At 41.8% G+C, this 18,245-nt stretch overlaps 1 protein-coding gene across 3 annotated transcripts in view; it reads right to left on the bottom strand.

The window, feature by feature from the left end:
* Positions 1-18,245, bottom strand: part of WWP2 (WW domain containing E3 ubiquitin protein ligase 2) — a 123,016-nt gene that overhangs the window by 65,515 nt on the left and 39,256 nt on the right. For all 3 annotated transcript variants that reach the window (XM_006909817.3, XM_025045297.1, XM_015587777.2), the window contains 2 exons: positions 6,060-6,197; positions 5,078-5,174 (listed from right to left, as the gene is read on the bottom strand). In XM_006909817.3, the coding sequence (XP_006909879.1) occupies positions 5,078-5,174; positions 6,060-6,197 (235 nt within the window). The remainder of the gene's footprint in view (positions 1-5,077; positions 5,175-6,059; positions 6,198-18,245) is intronic.

The raw sequence follows: 18,245 nt of genomic DNA, 5'->3' as shown, positions 1-18,245 counted from the left end.
TTCAAATCAAGTAGCCTTTGGCCATCCCAACTGAAGGAGTCACTGGTGGCCAACAATGACTGAGAGAATGGCCCAGTGCCCGAAGGCTCAGCTCCCGACCCTCATCCCTCTTCCCCCGTGAGCCTTGCTTCCCAATCCCCCTTGGCCCTCCCAGGACTCCCAGCAGTGTTCCCAGCAGAACCATGCCCGGCTGAGTTTATTTTTCTTTCCTTTCTGGGCTAGGCTGTCTGCAGACACAGCTGATGAGCTATTTAGAGCTCACCAGAGACCTTGGGCTTTATAAATTTCTGAGATTATACCTCTTCAGAGGTCATTAATGCCAAGGCAAAGGAGTCAATAAATTTGATGTGTTTTCATCAAAGCAAGACCAAAAACAAAGAGAAAAGGAGGGTAGATGAAAACGCTCTCATAAGAGGTTTGAAAATTTACATGTAAAAGACTTCGGCTGGGGAGAGGGCTCGTTAAAACACAGATTATGACCCACATTGACTAATGCAGCTGACGATCGATGTAGGCAAATTCAGGGCCTCCAGCCCTTCACACCACACACACACACACACACACACACACACACACACACACACACACACACTCACACACACACACACACATATTCTTATACAAAATAACTTAAATACATACAGGTAAATTAATTGTTTAAGCCCCAGTATACAACTTCTTCACCAAGATACCTTTCACAGTTTTCAGATTTATTAATGAAAATCTTTATGAACCTAAAAGCAAATTCAACACATTCTTCCATTTTTGTACTATTTCCCTGTATGACTTTGGAAAATCTACATGGATTCTAGACTGAGAAGCTAGTTATTCAAGTCTGAAGAAAACTTAAGGTTGTGCTTAGGGGAGCAGCATCGCTAGCAGACAGTTCTACGGGTTCTGTCCAAGTTGATTTCACCTTTACTCCCTGATTTCATGTAATAGCTGGTGGGGCAGGAATCACAGGTGACGAAGAATCAGCAAACCACAGAGAGACTCAGACATCCCGGCTTTCCACTCTTCAGTCTGGAATTTCACAATTATTTCTAACCTAACGGTAACTCTCAAGAGCTGCCAGTACCAGCGTGGATCCCCTCTGCTAGGCTCTTTTTCCCTCCACAGGAACCCCACCGCTAGCTTCTCCAGTTCATTTGTTAGCTACCTCAACTAGTTAGTCCCTAAGGTACTGGACTAAACAATGGACAATGGACAGCAGTCTCTCTTCAGTCTTTCCCTCTGCACGCAGATTTTTTTCTCTCTCAGTGCTTCCCCCAGCTCTTAGTTTCATTTGCCTGTTTCATATACATCTTGAATATCACAAAGACTGAATTTGCTGTGGAAAGTGCTTCTGGCAAGCCCTGGGCAATGTGTGCACAATACCAGGCACACATTAGATCTTCAAAACCTGGATTGACTTAGGCACGGTTCCCAAAGCCAGCCCTCATTCCAGCAAAATAAAATAAGCACTGGGGGATTATTAAAGGGTGTGGTAGGCACTCCCTGTGCCAACTAGCACACACTCTCCCAGGGGGCTCCATAATACACCGGCCACTCTCCACTATTACACTGGAATAAGGAACACTGGCTGATGGCACAGGGCAGGACAGCACAGAATCCTGCATATGCCACGTAATCATCCTCATGCCAATCAAACACCAAATGGTGTTAGACCAGCCCTTTCAGACCATCAAGATTAGTGCCGTTCTGACACATTATCTGGCAGTGACCAGCTTTCATCTGGAAACCATTCTCTCACCTACCCCTCAAACTAAATTCTCAGGCCCGAGGTTTCTAAGTGGCAGGAGTATGGGGCCAACGTGGAGCATCAACTTAGAATCATTGGCTACACTGCTATAGAGATAAACTGGGCAAAACAGAAATAAGTGGTCATGATTAAGCCTGGAGAAATCCTAAATTCTAAAATATGTCTGTCTCAATAGCAAACAGTGTCTCCACCACAGTTCAGTTTTCTGAGGTGGGTAAATGTCACTTACTTTTTTATTTGTTATTGTGAAAGAAACTATGTGAACAAAAGACTATATTAAATATATGTTCGGTTTAAAGAAGAACAATAAGATGAACACTCGGGGACCCACCACTCAGGCTAAGAATTGACATTCCCAGTACCTAGAAGTTTCCATGTGTTTTTCCCTCATCATACCACTCTCCGTCCCCCACAATGAAGACCATTCTCCTGAATTCAGGATTAATTATTCTCTTCCATTTTTTATAGTTTTACTACCTATAAAAATATCCATAAATAACATATACGATTTAGTTTTATATTTTTTAACTTTAAATTTACATCAGACTGTATATTTTTTTTCTGTGACCCGCTTCTCTTGTTTGACATTATGTTTCCGAGATTCTACCATATTGATGTACCTGTCTTTCACCCATTTTTACTATGGGACAGTACTTAATCATAGGACTATACAATTTATGATTTTAACTCTTTCTTTAATCAAACAGACCTACTGACTGTACTAATACAGTCTGTCTGCAAATAAATTTGTCACGTTACGTGTTAGTGGCAAAACCATGCTGGTTTTCATATGACAGACCAGATGGTAAAATAACTACAGATGTTCCACTCGATTATTCTTAAAGAGTGGGCATGATTTCATTGAGAGATGAAGCTCTGAAGCCTTGCTCAGGAAGCAAAAGGTGGCTTTTTTGCTAGATGAACTTGGATAGATAAACCCCTAAGATAAAACTCTTACACGGTTCCAGTTCCATGGCTAATAAGGGATGGGAAAGGAGAGGAAAAGGCTGTTTTGACATTGCAATCTTCACCTTCATGGGCACATCAGAGCACCTTTGATCATGGTGAATAGCACCCAAGTCCAAGAAAAACCTACCCTTCAAACAGCGAAAGCTAAATATTTAGTCTGGGAGGCAGCAGACAGAAGCCCATCATTCTCTCTGTCCCTGGAAACCAAGGATAGCAGAGGACGATCCTCGATTCCTGAAGGTTTGAGTCATTGCCCTCTTAACTACGGTCTTTGATGTGAATGCATCAGTAATGCCACACCTCCCGGAGCAGGGAGGAGGGCAAAAAAAACCCTGCCACTTTCACTGAGCACTCCCAGTGTGCAAAGGCCCTCAGATGGACATACCTCATCTAATTCATACAATGACCTTGTGAGGCAGGTGATATTCCCATTTCACACTTGAAAAACTGAGGCACCAAGAGGTTTAGTGACTTGTCCAGCACCACACAGCAAGTAAATCACAGGCCAGGATTCAATCTACATCCGATTCTGAAGCCCACACTCTTACCCAGTCGACAACCCTGCTACCGCCTGCATGTGCACAATGACCTTGTTAAAGGCAGCAGCAATGAGAAACAGGAGTTCTTAGGGACACAGGAGATACTGCCTTCGGGCGATACTTTCAAAACATTTGCTGCTGAAGGGCAGAAGGTTCTGTGTGAAGACAGAATAAATACTTCGATGGTTGAGGCCTGTGAAAACTCAGAGCCCACATGTGAAAAATGCTGCAGTAGCTAGGTAGACAGAGGAGGACTCCCACTTAAAATAGCTGCAAGGCACCGTGCCCACCAATAATTAACTAGCATTGAATGTCTACTTCATGTTATAGCAAAAATGCATCTGATTTTCTACTGAAGTCTGGCTGCTGTTTTAACAGCCAACAATCCCCAACACAAAGAACAAAGAAGGGCTTTTGGGATACAGTGTAAGAATTTCAAGGTATATCAACTAGAGAAGATCCGAGAGCAATAAATAGGTCAAAAACTTAAGTCCAAACTTGTTAAGAGCCGGACTCTGTCTTCCAGCCCCCAAATAAGTGATATCAGTTGTGTTTGACACAAACTTTCCAAGTCAGCTAAAAAGCCAAGATGGTGGTTACTAGCGCCAAAGCAAAGAAGGCATCATTCTTGGAGAGTGAAACGCTGAGTGTTCCTCTCCACCAGCTACTCGCCACTGAAGAGTTCTGTTTTCTCTAGTTCTGGGTGCCTATCATTTCTTTGTGGATACAGATTTGCCAATTATATTGTTGATCCTTACCCATGAGACTTGACCATCTCAACTTGTAAGTCATCTAGTGAGTCACAAAAACAGGCAACTGATCTTTAAAGTGTGACGTAACACCTTTGCAGAAGCTTCAAGAAAAGAGGACAGGGAAATGGCACCTCTGCTTCTATTGATGCTCTAGAGAAGATACAAACACTCAACTCTCTCTTGCTCCTGACACCTGCCAGGCACTGAAACCTCCTCACAAACCCTCAAACCAAATCCAGAGAGGCTGCCCTCAGAAGGATCTTTCCAGATGCTGTGGGTACTGCCTGAAATCATACTCTGTTTCTCAAAGCATTATTTCCCACTCTCTGGGATTTGTTTGGGAAGATTTTTAGCAGTTACTCACCTACTCTCTGCAAATAATAAGGATTACAAAATACATTCATATGATTCTTTTCCTTAAAATGCCTAGGGATTTTGTACATTTTAATAAACGATAAAAACAGGTTCCCAAACTCCATCTCATTTCTCTAATACTCTTAAAACTATTCTCCTCCCTGGGAATTCAGTTGCTGTGAAAATGAGTTTGCACCATTAACACAGGTATACAATGGGAATGTCAGCAAAAAAATCAAGTCCTTCGTGATATGTGTAACAAGTATACCATAACTCAGACTCTAAGTACAAGAGGTCTTAACCAACACTCCAAGGGGAATCAGAGATCACCCCCCAAAATAGAAACATACAGACAGAAAATTTCACATACAAAGACCCACTGCTCTAAGCATTTCTATGTGTATCCTGAAAAGATGACTATGGCCACTGTACCTAATGTATAGAAAAGCAGCCACATCTGTTCAACAGTTCCTCTTATCCAAACAACCAATCGAGCCAGTCCCCCACCTTTGACAAGCAATCTCTGACCCTTCTGAGAATCCTGAGTTTTTGTACTCCTCTCTGGGCCACCTTAACAGTCAGTTATAAGCTCTCTGGAAATTTCCCCCAGTTTCTAACATAAACTATTCTCCTTCACTTCTCAATGTGATTTCCATAGCTCTAAGCATCTTTCTGGCTCCTCAACCACAAGAGGGTCTTACCGGGATCTCCCACCAAAGCAGTTGGTGCTAGGGGACTGGTGTCGGTTCTCTGGAGCACTGGCTATCCCACTGGATTCTCTCAAAGGTGGCTGTGATGCTAGAAAAAGGATCCATTATGAAAAAAAAAAGAAAGACAAACATTGAGAAGCTCAATCCTTGTTTGAGATTTGCCTATGGGAACAAAGCTCACCCATGTATTAGTTATCCATCACTATGGGATAAAGGGAGTCTAGCAAATGCAGGTGCCAACATGAGAAGGAACAGGGACAGCAGGCTGAGATCTGACCATGGAACAGAGGGGCCCAAACCCAGAAAACAGGTCTTCTCTAAGACATTCAAAAGCATCTACGGCACTCACAAGCACGTGGACTTACACCTTAAATGAACTTCGGCCACGCCACGTGAGACGGTACCATAGTTACATCACATTTAACGAGAAAAATTATGGAGAAACCCAACACATTTCAGACCTCAGACTTCATGAAATAATTTCCTGCTAGATCCAAAGGTGACTAATTTCAGACCAGATCGAAAGAAACGAACTGCCCACATTCAGGGCAGAGTGGGAGACACTCTTCAAATTCCCTGCTTCTGTCTATATTTTGCTAATGCAAATCTCTAAGACATAGAGTCAGTCCCCTTTCCCCATCAATACCATTTCATAAAAGGCACCCTCAACCTTCCCAGTAAAGTAATTGTATTGGGAAGAAGAAAAATGGGCCCAAATAACACTTAATAAAGTCCACGTAGGATGTTTTTCTCTGCTCTCAAACCAAACAATAACAAAGACTTGACATTTATTTTGGTCCTATATGAGAAAGCTATCCTTAAAAAAACCATGTCATGATTTTGATCATGCTAAGAAGAATCAGGGCCAGGGCTGGCTGAGCCATACTCAGACCTAGTTACCTGGTAGAGAACCAAGCTCTCGGCACCTCCTCCAATCCCCCACCCCACCCCTGGGGAGCAAGGCAGCACTCACCATCTGTCGCGGCACTGCCATTAGGCACGCTTCCCAGATCAACAGTCGGCCCATCCAGGAAAATTGTCAGCTCACCGCCTGAGACAACACCGCCTTTGTTCTCTGTCTGCAGGTTCAGGGTCAGCTGCGTGTTCTCCACTGTTGAACACAAAAGGCAACAAGGATGGAAGAAAGCAAATGTACCCAAGATTCTCTAAGTTACAAGCTCCCACTTCACTTACTCTGGCTTCCCTGGCAACATTTTTCTGCATCTTCAAACCTTTTTTGTGGCATGAAAAAAAGAATGGGAAGGAATATGTCTATCATCACTGCTGTAGGAGGCTGGTGGGAAAGGCTATATTCTTTCTTTTTTAAACATTTTAGATTAGGTTAGCTACATAGTTTCTACATTACTTATTTGTTTGCTTATACTTGCAGGACCATAGGTAAGAGTAGACATACAGAAAGAGTTATAAGCAGCATTCCCCTACCCATAAAAAGAACAGTGGCAAAAAGAAGAGAAACAGGTCAGGAGACCCTAAGGAAATGTCATCAGGAGTCATCTCTAGATGAAGGATTGCAGGGGCTTATTTATGTTAAAGGTTTTTTTAACTTTCATTCCTGAAGATGTTTCACTTTGAAATAAGAAAAAAAAATTAAACAATAAAAGTTCAATACATGCAAATCAGCCCCATAGTCACAGGCCCTGGATTGGTCCTGTAAGGAGAGACCAATCAACACCTGGCTCTATGAGGTGAGAAGGCAGCTCAGAGTCACTCAACCCCCAGAACACTAGGTAAAGTTGACCCTGTGGGCAAACAAGAAGAGCTGGGAAACCACAGCAGAAAAACAACAAACTGGCACAAAGCAGAAGCCCAAAATCTAGGCGAGCTGGAAACTGCCACAAACACACCCCCGACCCCCACCACAAAGCTTGGCCACACTAAACAGCTTCCATCCAGTACTGCTCACCAGGACTTACAGCCTCCAGTTCAGGGCCATTCAATAATTACCAAGAGAGAGCAGAGTTTATGAGGATTTCCAAAGGGTGTGCAGTCCTTCCATGCCTCCCCATATCTTACAAAGCCAGACCAGGAAAGTGACACGTACTCCAAGCTCCCTCCCCAACCACCACCCACTAATTTAATTTCTTAGTTACTAATGTATTATTATAAGCTACTCACTGGTTTTTTTTTTTAGAATAAGACAGAGTATGTATAAATAAGCATCTCCATGAGTACTTCCTAGAAACAACCTCCCTCCACTAAAAAGCCTGCCCCAAATCTCTCTAAGAAACAGGCATGCCCCTTTAAGAACTTAGCAAATAAAAGTCTGGATCAATTTGAGGCTCTCATATAATAAAGCAGAAACCAGTTACCCTTCAGGTTTTCAAGTTCTCCTAAGCATCTCTACTTTCCCTTAACCTCTCTTCCCTGTAATGGAATTCTCCAAATCCTTTCGAGTCCATTGCTATTTTCAGTCAGTTTCACCGAGGGGCTTGGTAAATTTCAAATAGTTATATAAAATAACACTATATTTTATTTCTATAAGTTCCTTCAAAAGCCTAGGAGTGGGGGGAAAAAACAGAGGCCTTACGACCACCAGGACCCTTGCTAGCCATGCCTAGAGCCACCTAGGAAGTGAAGCCGCCAGCTCCAGTTTAGCCTTCAGATGACTGTGACCCCACCAACATATCAACTGCAACTTCATGAGAGATCCTAGGCCTGACTGCCCAGCTAAGCTACTTGGGAGCTAATGCTTGTCCGCTGAAACCATGAGATAATGTTTATTACTGTTTAAAGAAAGAAAAGTCAAGGAGTGTCTCCCTACTGTATTATGGCAAGATCCAGTGCCTAAGTCCCTAGCTAGCAGTACGGCACAGAGGTTGAGGGCAGGTACCAGCCAGGCAGACTGGGTTCAAATCTCAGTTCAACTGCCTAGTAGCTATGCAGTATTACACAAATTACTTAACATGACCATTTGCCACTCTGTAAAACAGGGAGTAGTAAGAGTACATTTTGCAGAGGTCATTAGTAAAGAATTAAACAGCACCCAGCAAACTCCTAATAAGCTGTCATTTTTATTATCTCCCTGTTGACTTTCCTGCTTCTAGGCTGAAGAGTCCCAATTTCTCCTGGTCTAACTTGTTCACTGTAGAGTCACTCTTCTTTTGATCTTTCCAAGCCTTTTTCAGGTTGTGGCAACAAACTCCACATAATCTTCTGAGGAAAGCTATCGTCACAAAACCATCACAAGAATGAACCATTTATATACTTACAGGTTCACAAGTTACCTGGCAACTCTTTGAGACACAATGAACCTTCAAAAAGAATCAGTGAAGGAAGAGGACTTTCTTTAAACTTTTGAGACCACAACCCTCCACTGTTCTAGTTACTGAAAAAGAGAGAATCAGAGGAACCTCTGCCATCATTATCCAAACCAGGTGATCAAATTGAGTGTCACTAAAGCAAGACAACCTGACACCCACATGCTTCCTGTTGTGCTGCACTATGAAGAATACATCACTTTTAAAGTCTTGCCAAATGCCTTTAGCCTGAATCCACTCAAGCTTCTAAACCTCCTTCCCAGTTTACATGAAATTAAGGGAAAGAGAAACAAATTTCAATGATACCATGAGGAAGCAATTAGAAAAATAAAGCATATGGGACATCTATACAGTAACTGTCCCAGACTCTTCCAAGAGTCAGTGCTATTAAATACATTTCTTTTTTTAGAAATGGGTGGCAGAGAGGAGATTCTTCCAGATTTAAAGAAATATAACCCAAAAGCTATGCATGAATTTTAACTAAACATTGGTTTGAAAAAAAATATTCTTGGGACAATTGGAGAAATCTGCATTCGGACTGGATATTAAATAATATCTCAAATTTAATTTTCTTAGGTTCAATGATGGTACCATGGTTTTATATATAAATGTTCTCATTCTTGGGAGGCGCAAAAGATATCTGCACTTAGTCTCATACGGTTTTTATAGAACAGGCTGAGGTTTTAAGGATTAAAGTGTCATGATATCTGCAATTTACCTTCAAATGGTTCAGGAAAAAAATGCACACAGTCACAAGCTCACATGTTTAAGTTAAATGCAGCGAAATGTTAACAAGGGTTGGATCTAAGTGGAGGGCATTTGGGTGTTCATTGTATTACTCTTTCCATTCTTTTGTATGTTTGAAAATTTCATAATAAAAAGTTGGGAAAAGGGTTGTTTTTTTTATTGGCAAGGCTATTAAAAAATTAAACCTCTGAGAACAGAACACCCATTATTCTCTTCAAAAAAAAAAAAAATAGCTGAGCTAGGGGAGCCCTACAATGCATAATGGGAGTAAAGAAGCCATTAGCTAATTGAGTGACAGACTTGAGCTTACAGGGGAGGCTGAAAGGAGTAAGTGTGGCTGGAAAACATATGCTGAAATCTTAGCTATAAATAGCAGCATTAGCCACCTCCCCTCTGGGGCCCTCAGGTTTCACTACAGCCACACTGCTGATGACTCTACAAAGGGCCTTTCTCTTCAAGTATGTCTTCCTATTGCCTTTTGAGGCACTGCTCAAAAATCAAGAAACTAGTGGGAAAAAATGGGTATAGTAGGTTGACTTCCATAACTAGAATTATATTTATCACAAGAAGCTCACCAGCTAATCTCAACCTCGTCGGGCTCTGCTCTTGTCTGTAGTCCTGCAGTTCACATATGTGTACTGAGCATCGATTCTAGTTACAGAGATTCCACAGGAACAAAACAGACAAAAATCTGTGCTCCTGGGTGTTTCTATTCTAGGTGAAAGGAACAAACAATAAGCAATGCTTTTTTAAGTAAATTGCATAATTGGTTAGAAGGTGGCAAATGCAGTAAAAAAAAAAAAAATGAAACAAGGCAAAGGGATGGAAAGTGCTAGAGGTGGGAGGAGGGTTTGGGGTGGTGAGAAAGTCTCCTCGGGAAGATGACAACTCAGCAAAGATTTAAAGAAAGGTGAGGCAGGGGAGCCATGTAGGTATCTGGAAGAAGAATAGTCTAGGCAGAGAGAGAAGGAAGCACAGGGGCCCCAGGTGGGAGCCAGCCTAGCAGGTCTGAAGAATGGCCGGGAGGCCACTGTGGCTGGAGAGGATGAGAGAAGAGAGGAGCAGATGAGGGAAGTCAGTAACCAGAGCCCACAAGGAAGGCCTTTGGGCCCTAGCAAGGTCTCTGGCATGTATTCTGTGTGAGATCGGAGGCCATTAAAAGGTTTAGAGCAAGGAAGGGACATGACTCAAGTTGTAACACAATCACTCCAGCTACAGGGGGAACAAGGGCTGAAGCAGACAAGACCAGTTAGGAGGACACTGCAACATTCCAGGCAGGCACAGATGGTGGCTAGCACCAAGGCAATGGCAGTGTCTTCCAGGAACACGGTGCTTATCCTCCATAACATGTATTAGAAAAGAGCCATGACTCGCCTCCCCCGCACACCTTCCCGAGCACATCAGCCAGGCTCCACAAGCCCACCAGTCTCTTGGAATCAAAGCTTGAGGCAAATCACAGGCAGAAACTGAAACAAGCGCCAACTTAGAGCATGGCTGGAGGAAGTCGGATTCAATTACAACCAAGTGGAACATATATAATGAAAATATTCCTCTGGCAAGAGACTTTAGTTCCACCAAGAAAGCCAAAGTCCTGAGCTCATGCTAACTTCAGCAATCAGCTAACACACTTCTTCGGTTATGTGCCCTTCTGTTCTAAGTACCCACTGGTTACCAATACTTTGTAGTGCTGCTTTATGGAGGTCAGCTGACAGCAGTAGGCTGGGTATTAGAATCTAGGGGAAATGAATTTCGAAATTCTCAAGAACCGTGCCAGGAGATCCCTCCAAAGGGTGGCATACCGAGAGAGACAAGCAGACATTAGGTGCCTCCTGGTAGAAGCATACATCACCCCATCAAAAAGGAAAAAAAAAAGAACCCAAATCAGATGAAACCTCCAAATCTACCAATGAGTTTATAGGGAACAGAGAGGGACAGAGGAAAATGTTAAACTACAATTCAGCAAAACCCACTATGTGGGAAACTATAGGACAAACTGCCCAGTTTCTCCAACAATGAATTTCAAAGGATAAAAAGAGGAAAGAGAACCCATCAGTTAAAAGAGCCTTCAGAGACACATCTATCTTGTTTGGATCCTGATTCAAACAAACCAGTGGTGAAGAGAAACAAACTATCAGACACCTGAGGAAATGTAAAAACTGACCGAATATTTGATGATATTAAAATAAGCACCATTAAGTCTTTTAGGTATGAAATTAATATTATGGTTACGGTTTTTAAGAGTCCTTCTCTTTTAGAGATACATACTAAAATATTTACAGATGATATGTGTCTGGGATTTACGTAAAAAAACCCAGTTAGATGAAACAGGAATGGCCATTCCTCGCATGGCTGTGGAGCAGAGTGGTGGGCACACTGGGATTCACAAACTATTCTTTCCACTTTTTTGAATGCTTGACAGTTTCTATAATTTTTTCCAAGCCAGCACAACCCAGGCACAAACACTTACTGTAAACTAACAAAAAAATTTACGAGAATTCAACATTATATATACAGTCTGAAAAACAAAAAAGATAGAAAATATACCAGTCAAGATGCTTACAGCATACCTCCTACTCTTACTTTTCCTTACTTTAAAGCCTCCAAATCGCAAGTGGCTTCAGGTTAATAATTTCCTATTGGGAAGAGCTGTTACGTGTAACAGGGTAATATTTTTCTAAGTGTTATTTTTTCCCTTTCTTGCCTTGGACACTTTTATGTTTTTTGTGTATGGTACTAATACGTAGAGATAAATGGGACATGGACATTGCCTTCCTTAATCCAACAAAAGGAAAAACTACATAAACTGTAACTGGCAAACCACACCACATAATGCACTTCAGTTTCGAAAGCCAGAACGCCTGCCTGGACAGTTTCACAGTAGTCTATGAAAGAACTTTCCACTTCAGAATATTCTGTCATCACTGTCCCTTGTAGTTCCCATACCAACAAATGGTACATGCATGTACATACTTATACCTTTTAAAAGGAAAGATCATTTTTTTCTTCCTAACTCAAAATATAAATGTAAGGATTTATCTGGAAATTTGAGAAAAATAACACGAGACACAAAAATAGGACACTTTTAAGGGAGACCAAGTACTGTTGGGTCAAGAGTCTTGGAAGCCCGATGAAGATGTGATTGATTTGGCCTTAACAGAGCAGCTCAACAAACCTCCTTCTTCCTGCCTCCCTCTGCCCACAATCCCATAGGCCCATCAAAAGAAAATGAAAATAAGCAGGGCATTCATTAACAGGTCAGTGTTCATTCTACGCATAGCTGTGAAACACTGGTGCACAGAAGAACGGAACCAGAGGAAATTCCAGAAGGGCAGAGAGTAAACAGTCTCTTTTCCATTCCCCAGTTCTCCATAACTCAGACACACACAGGCTGGAGTCTACCCCAGGCTTAAAGAGAAAACTCTTTCACGTTCTCTTCACAGTAAAGGAAGCCAGAGGCTTCCAGAATTTACTGTTACGATGTTTCTTTGGCTTCCAACGTTCCCCAGAGCCTAACAAGAGAAAGTCTTGTCTACCAAACTAGCATCAAATTATAAACACTGCAATACTTGTTGGGGTACCAATGTTGACTCTGCTTCACCCTACTTCTCCTAGGCCCCCATCACTCACACTTTGGCAGGGTCCTCCCAGAACACAGGGTGTAAGGAAGAGTCTACCTTAGCCGTGACGCTTTTTCTTGTGCTGCTGTTGGGGTCTCTCTTCATCATCTCTAAATTAAAGTTTTGGTCTACTGGGGGTTCCATTAACTCCTCCAGAGAAGATACCTTCACTCACAAAGACACTTTGTAAACTTTTCTTTTTCTCTCTTTCTTGTTCATTCATTCAAGAAGCATTTTCTGAGTACACACTATCTGCCTGACACTGTGCTAGAAGCTGGGTTATAATGAAGAATGAAAATAGAGAGTCTCTGCTTTTAAGAACTTCACATGTCAGTGGGAGAAAAAGAAGTAACTAAATCACCCCACAGAGAAATGTGAAGTTGCAACTGTGAAACAGATTTCATGTAAGAGATCTATGGTCCCATGAGCAGCTGGATATTGAGCCTGGTCATAGCATCAGGAAAAGTTCCCTGAGGAACTGACTCCTCAGCTGAGATCTTCAGTTTCAGGAAGACAACTAACAGGTTGGGGTGGGTTGGGGAGGAAGACCATTCTAGGCAGAGGAAATATCATGTGTAAAGGCCCTGTGGCATAATGAGCCGGATGCTTTCAGGAAACTGAACAGAGATGAATGGGGCTGGAAAGGAATGTGATCCAAATGGGATACACAGTGGACAGATATCGTAATGCCTTGTGGGCCTGACATGTTGAAGTTTTTTCCTATCCTAAGAGAAGCACCATGGTAATTCGGGTTTTTAATCAAAGTGTGACAAGATCTGCTTTGGGTGGAAAACAGACTGGACAAAAGTAAGGGTAGATACAGGCAGAGCAGACAGGAAGCCACAGGAAAGGATGAGGGCGGCAGAGATAGGGATGAAAGAAGTGGGCAGACTTGCAAAAGTGAAAAACAAGAAAACCTGAAAATATATTAGCAAAAAGGATGGGCAAGAGGGGTGAAGGTATCAAAGATGAATCCTGGGTTTCTAACTTACTTAACTGGAAAAATGGAGGACCTATACATTGAAATATGAAATACTGGAAGAGGATCAAGTCTGGGGAAGAGGTGATAAGTTCAGATTTGGACATGCTGATTTTGAGAGATTTCTGACATATCCATGAGGAGACAGCAAGGCAGTAGTCAGGTATGGGATCTTGAGCTCATAGGAAATGTATAGGCTGGAGTTTCAAATCTGTGGGTCACCTGTACATGGTGGTTATTCACGAAGAGGAAGTATAGATGGGAATGGGATCACTGAAGAGGATGCAATGGTAGGAAACTCTCACAGTTAATAGTCAAACAGATGAAGATGATCTTGCAAAGAAGACAGAAAAGAACAGTCAGAGAGGTAGAAGGAAAATCAGGAAGGATTCCTGAGAAGGCAGGAAAAGGTGGGCTCCAAAGCATGGATACAGTCCACAGGAAGAAGGAGGACAGCTTCTCTCCTACCACAGGAAAGAGGGAGGAGAGACTGGGCACATGCATTTCATTTCAGTACATGACAGATCCATCAATCAGAATTGTCCTTATTTCTCTTGATTCAGGGTCCCTGTGATCTATGGCCAAAGCCCATACAGCTACACATGTATTTCTTTACTTATGAAAAAAAAAATGCACATGCCCACACACTTCAGAATTGGCTATTCATCAAAGTCATCCTCTAATAAGGTACATTATAGACAGAGTCTCTCTTGAACCAACAGAGGGTCCCTTTAACGCAAGGTACAAAAGACTTCATCTGTCTTGGTAAATCTCAAGTCTGTCAAGCCCTAGTATATATATATTTTTTTTAATTTAAAGTAACGAAGGGGAAATAAATATAGATCTGAGAAAGTTAAGTCTTTAGAATAAACTGTCAGTTCACGTCACTTATGGCTGCCTTGTCACTTTTATGGCTGCCTTGTTGACAGAGCTCCTCTTCCCCGAGGAGATGGAAAGTCCTCATCACCCATTAACAGCTATTCCTAGGCAGGTCGCTTGCTCTAACAACTCATCCATTCTCCATGCCCTTGGGGAGCCTAACGACCAGCCACCATTCCCTGTTACAACGGATCAGGGCCCGCTTGACAGAGGCAGGCTTTCAATGAACTACTCTCCTTTTAAGTGGTCTTTGAATAGCAAAATGTAGAAGCTCAGCTAGGAGAGAATTTTTATGGCTAAGATTATTTTTTAAAAATTCTCCTTTTAAAAAAATGGCTTTTTAAAAATTACGATTTCAGAAGACTGAAGTATTATGCCACAATTAAGATTTGGACTAATGATTATAATGAGTATACAACAACGTGGAAAATTATTCATACTACAATGTTAAGTTAAAAAAAGAGAACATGAAACTATAGGATGCACCTTATTATTAAAACCCTGTAAAAACATTTAAAGAGGCAAATAAATAAATGAACCAGGAAAAATAGTTGTGTTTGAAGAGTAAGATTATGAAATAAAGGTTTTCTTTTTCTCATTATCTATTTAGTGGATACATTTTTTTTCTTAATTTCCGGATTAGTTAGAAATGTATACATAAGAGTTTACAGTGAAATGACATGATGTCTAAGATCTGCTTTCAAATACACCTCAAAAAAGTGGGAGCTAAAGATGAAAGACAACTGGACATGTGCTCATCATTTTTGAAAGTGGGTAATGGTTCATTATAGGATGGTTCATTATACTATTCTCTCTACTTTTATTTATGTTTGAAATTTCCCATAATAAAAAGTTTAAAATTTTTCCCATTTTTTAAATATTATCTTCACAAAAAGTAATATTAACTTAAATTTTAAAAAAAGTAATAACAACATGTTCATTATAATATAGAAAGGTAAAATATAACACCTTCCCTGTACACATGCACACGCCAAATCCCTTCCCCATGACACAACTCACTGTGGACAACTTTGTAGGAAGTCGTCACACCAGCAAACATTAGCACAAACACAAATAAACTACATGTGCTGAACTGGCTTCATTCTAAAACTGAAAGTTGTGCCCTTTAATTTTTCACTTAATGTATTCCACAAATCTTTTAAAATGTATACAGAGTAATTATCCATTGAGGAGGGTTTTAGGATTGAGGGAGGAGCACGTTCAAGGTAAATTCAGTCTTTACTGTAATGTGCCCTGTTGGAGAGAATGAATTCATTAATACATGTGCAAATAAACATTAATTAATTAAGGAGGAGAGGAAGAAAAGACACAGACATCATATTCTGAGAAATGCGTGCCTTGTTATCCTGCACATAATAAACTGCATTCCCCAGGTTGGGCCTGATACTAAAGTGAAAATCCTCACTATGTACCTAAAAGTGGCACTAAGTGCACTGCTCATGTAATTGTGGCATTCTTAATCTGGTCCAGCATCACTTTCCCTCCCAACATACCAACTCTCCTACAAGAACAAGTCTCCTACTCTAAGAAAAACACTCCTAGAATCCTAGAAGACCAAAGGAAAATGGAAAATAAAACACTCAGACCAGATAAATGAGGTTTGATCCTAATACGATTCCAGCAGCCACAGAGTCTCCCCTGGGGGAACCTGGGAGACTGGAATGGGCTATCAAGCGGGAGCCACTCTCAAATAACTGGCACAAAGCAGGGGCCCAAACAACAGACGAAATGTTTCAGGATTGTTTTTGGGAGGGAGGGTGCAAGGAGAAGGAAACAGCTCACATCCAGGCAACAGTCTCATTTTCCTATCATCAGCTCTGGGCTCTGTGCAAGGCCATCATTCCATGCTTATAACAGCTGTCAGCTCAGAAGCTGAATACTATGTGGCTGATTAGAAACAGTGCGAGTAGCACGACACCTCTGTGGGACAGGATTAAGGGGAATGGAAGAAGGTTCTAGAAATGTACAAACAGTACAGTCCTACACTAACAATAACTTGATTTGGAAGAAAAGTTTCCCAAGTCTTCCTTGAGTAACTTAACCTCTAGCTCTTCACTATCTATTGCAGGGGCCACAAGCCACACATGGCCACTGAGCACTAGGAATGTGGCCAGTCTGAATGTAGATGTACTGAGTGTAAGTAATACACTGGGTTTTTAAAAACCAGATACCCCCAAAAAAAAAAAAAAAAAAAAAAAAAGAATGTAAAGTATCTCATCTCGTTAATAGTTTTCTTTACATTGATTATATATTAAAATAATTGCATTTTAGATATATTGGACTAAATAAAATCTATTGTTAAAATTAATTTTACCTGATTTAGGTTTTGCTCTTTAAATGTGGCTACTAGAAAATTTGAAATCACCTACATGGCTCACATTCTCTCTATTGGACAATGCTGCTCGAGCGCCTCCTCTCTGCCACTTATGGTCATCGTCCTAAGCAGCTTCTTGCTCACCAGGTCCATCTGGCCCAAGGGCCTTCTCTGTGTAACCTGATGACACCAAGTTCATTCCTGCCTCAAAGCTTCCCACATGCTGTTCCCTCAGCCTGGAATGCGTTTCTCCTGTTGGTCTGGGCAATCCCATCTCATCCTTCCGGAGTCCTGGTGTCACTTCCTCGGGCAAATCTTCTTTGACATCCTCCCCACTCCAGGCTAGGTTAAGTCCACAGTGATGCAATCGCAGAGCGTCCTGCACTTTCCTTCGTCAAATCAGTCACAACTGAAACAGTCTGAACCAGTTATCTGGTTAAGTCTGTCTGTTTTCCTCTCTAGATCCTAAATTCCAGGCCTGTTGGCCATGCTACCACCACATCTCAGCATCTTGCCTGGTGTTCACAGGCATTTACTGTGTGATCAAAAAACTTCACATCCTTCCCCTGCTCCAGGCAGGTCCCCCAACCCTATGAAAATGCCCTATAAAGACAAGAAGTTCCTCTCACATGAAACCCTGGTCCAACATTGAGAAATTCTTACATCTAAAAAGGAAAAAAAGAGGGGGAAGATGTCTTGACCATCTACTATGGACTAAAATGCAAAATGTCACAATATTCTTCTAGAAAAAGGGGAACAGCATTGGCGTACATTCATGCGTGGAGGAGTGGAATCACTCTTGGCTCAAATATGGGTTCCCATGAGGCTGACCGATTCCCAAAGCCGATACCTGTAAGGAAGACTCTAGAGGCAGCAGTAAACCCCAGGCAACATGGAGGCAGCCATGTACGGGGGAAGGGATTCCTGACAGAAAGCTTTTCTTCTTTCTTCAAGTGAGGTTTCACAGAGCAGCCTCTCAGCTGGTGATATAGAAGGGAGGTCTGTTTTAACATTCGTTGCAGGAGCCTGTGTTTATTTTTGAGACTCCTGGCTAAAAGGACCTTTTCTTTCAAACAGCTCTCCACTGACACTGAAGCCATGAACTGGGTCCGGCTGTAACTTTGAGAAGCTGAGGGTGTGGGGTTGAGAAAGGGGGTGGCTTTTGGCTTCTTCAGGAATTCCTTGAGGTTCTGGCTTGGCCATATCTGCCTGAGGTGCAGGATGATGGAAAGCAACATACAGAGAGCTTTTCAGAGACTATTAAAGACAGTTTTAAATCCCAGCGCCTGGCATCTGGTGCCAATCAAGAAAACAGTAGTCACTG

This window comes from Pteropus alecto, unplaced genomic scaffold, assembly GCF_000325575.1.
Source record: "Pteropus alecto unplaced genomic scaffold, ASM32557v1 scaffold42, whole genome shotgun sequence".
Lineage (NCBI taxonomy): Eukaryota > Metazoa > Chordata > Mammalia > Chiroptera > Pteropodidae > Pteropus > Pteropus alecto.
The sequence above is the reverse complement of the archived record's forward strand: the minus strand, read 5'-3'. Positions and strand labels throughout refer to the sequence as shown.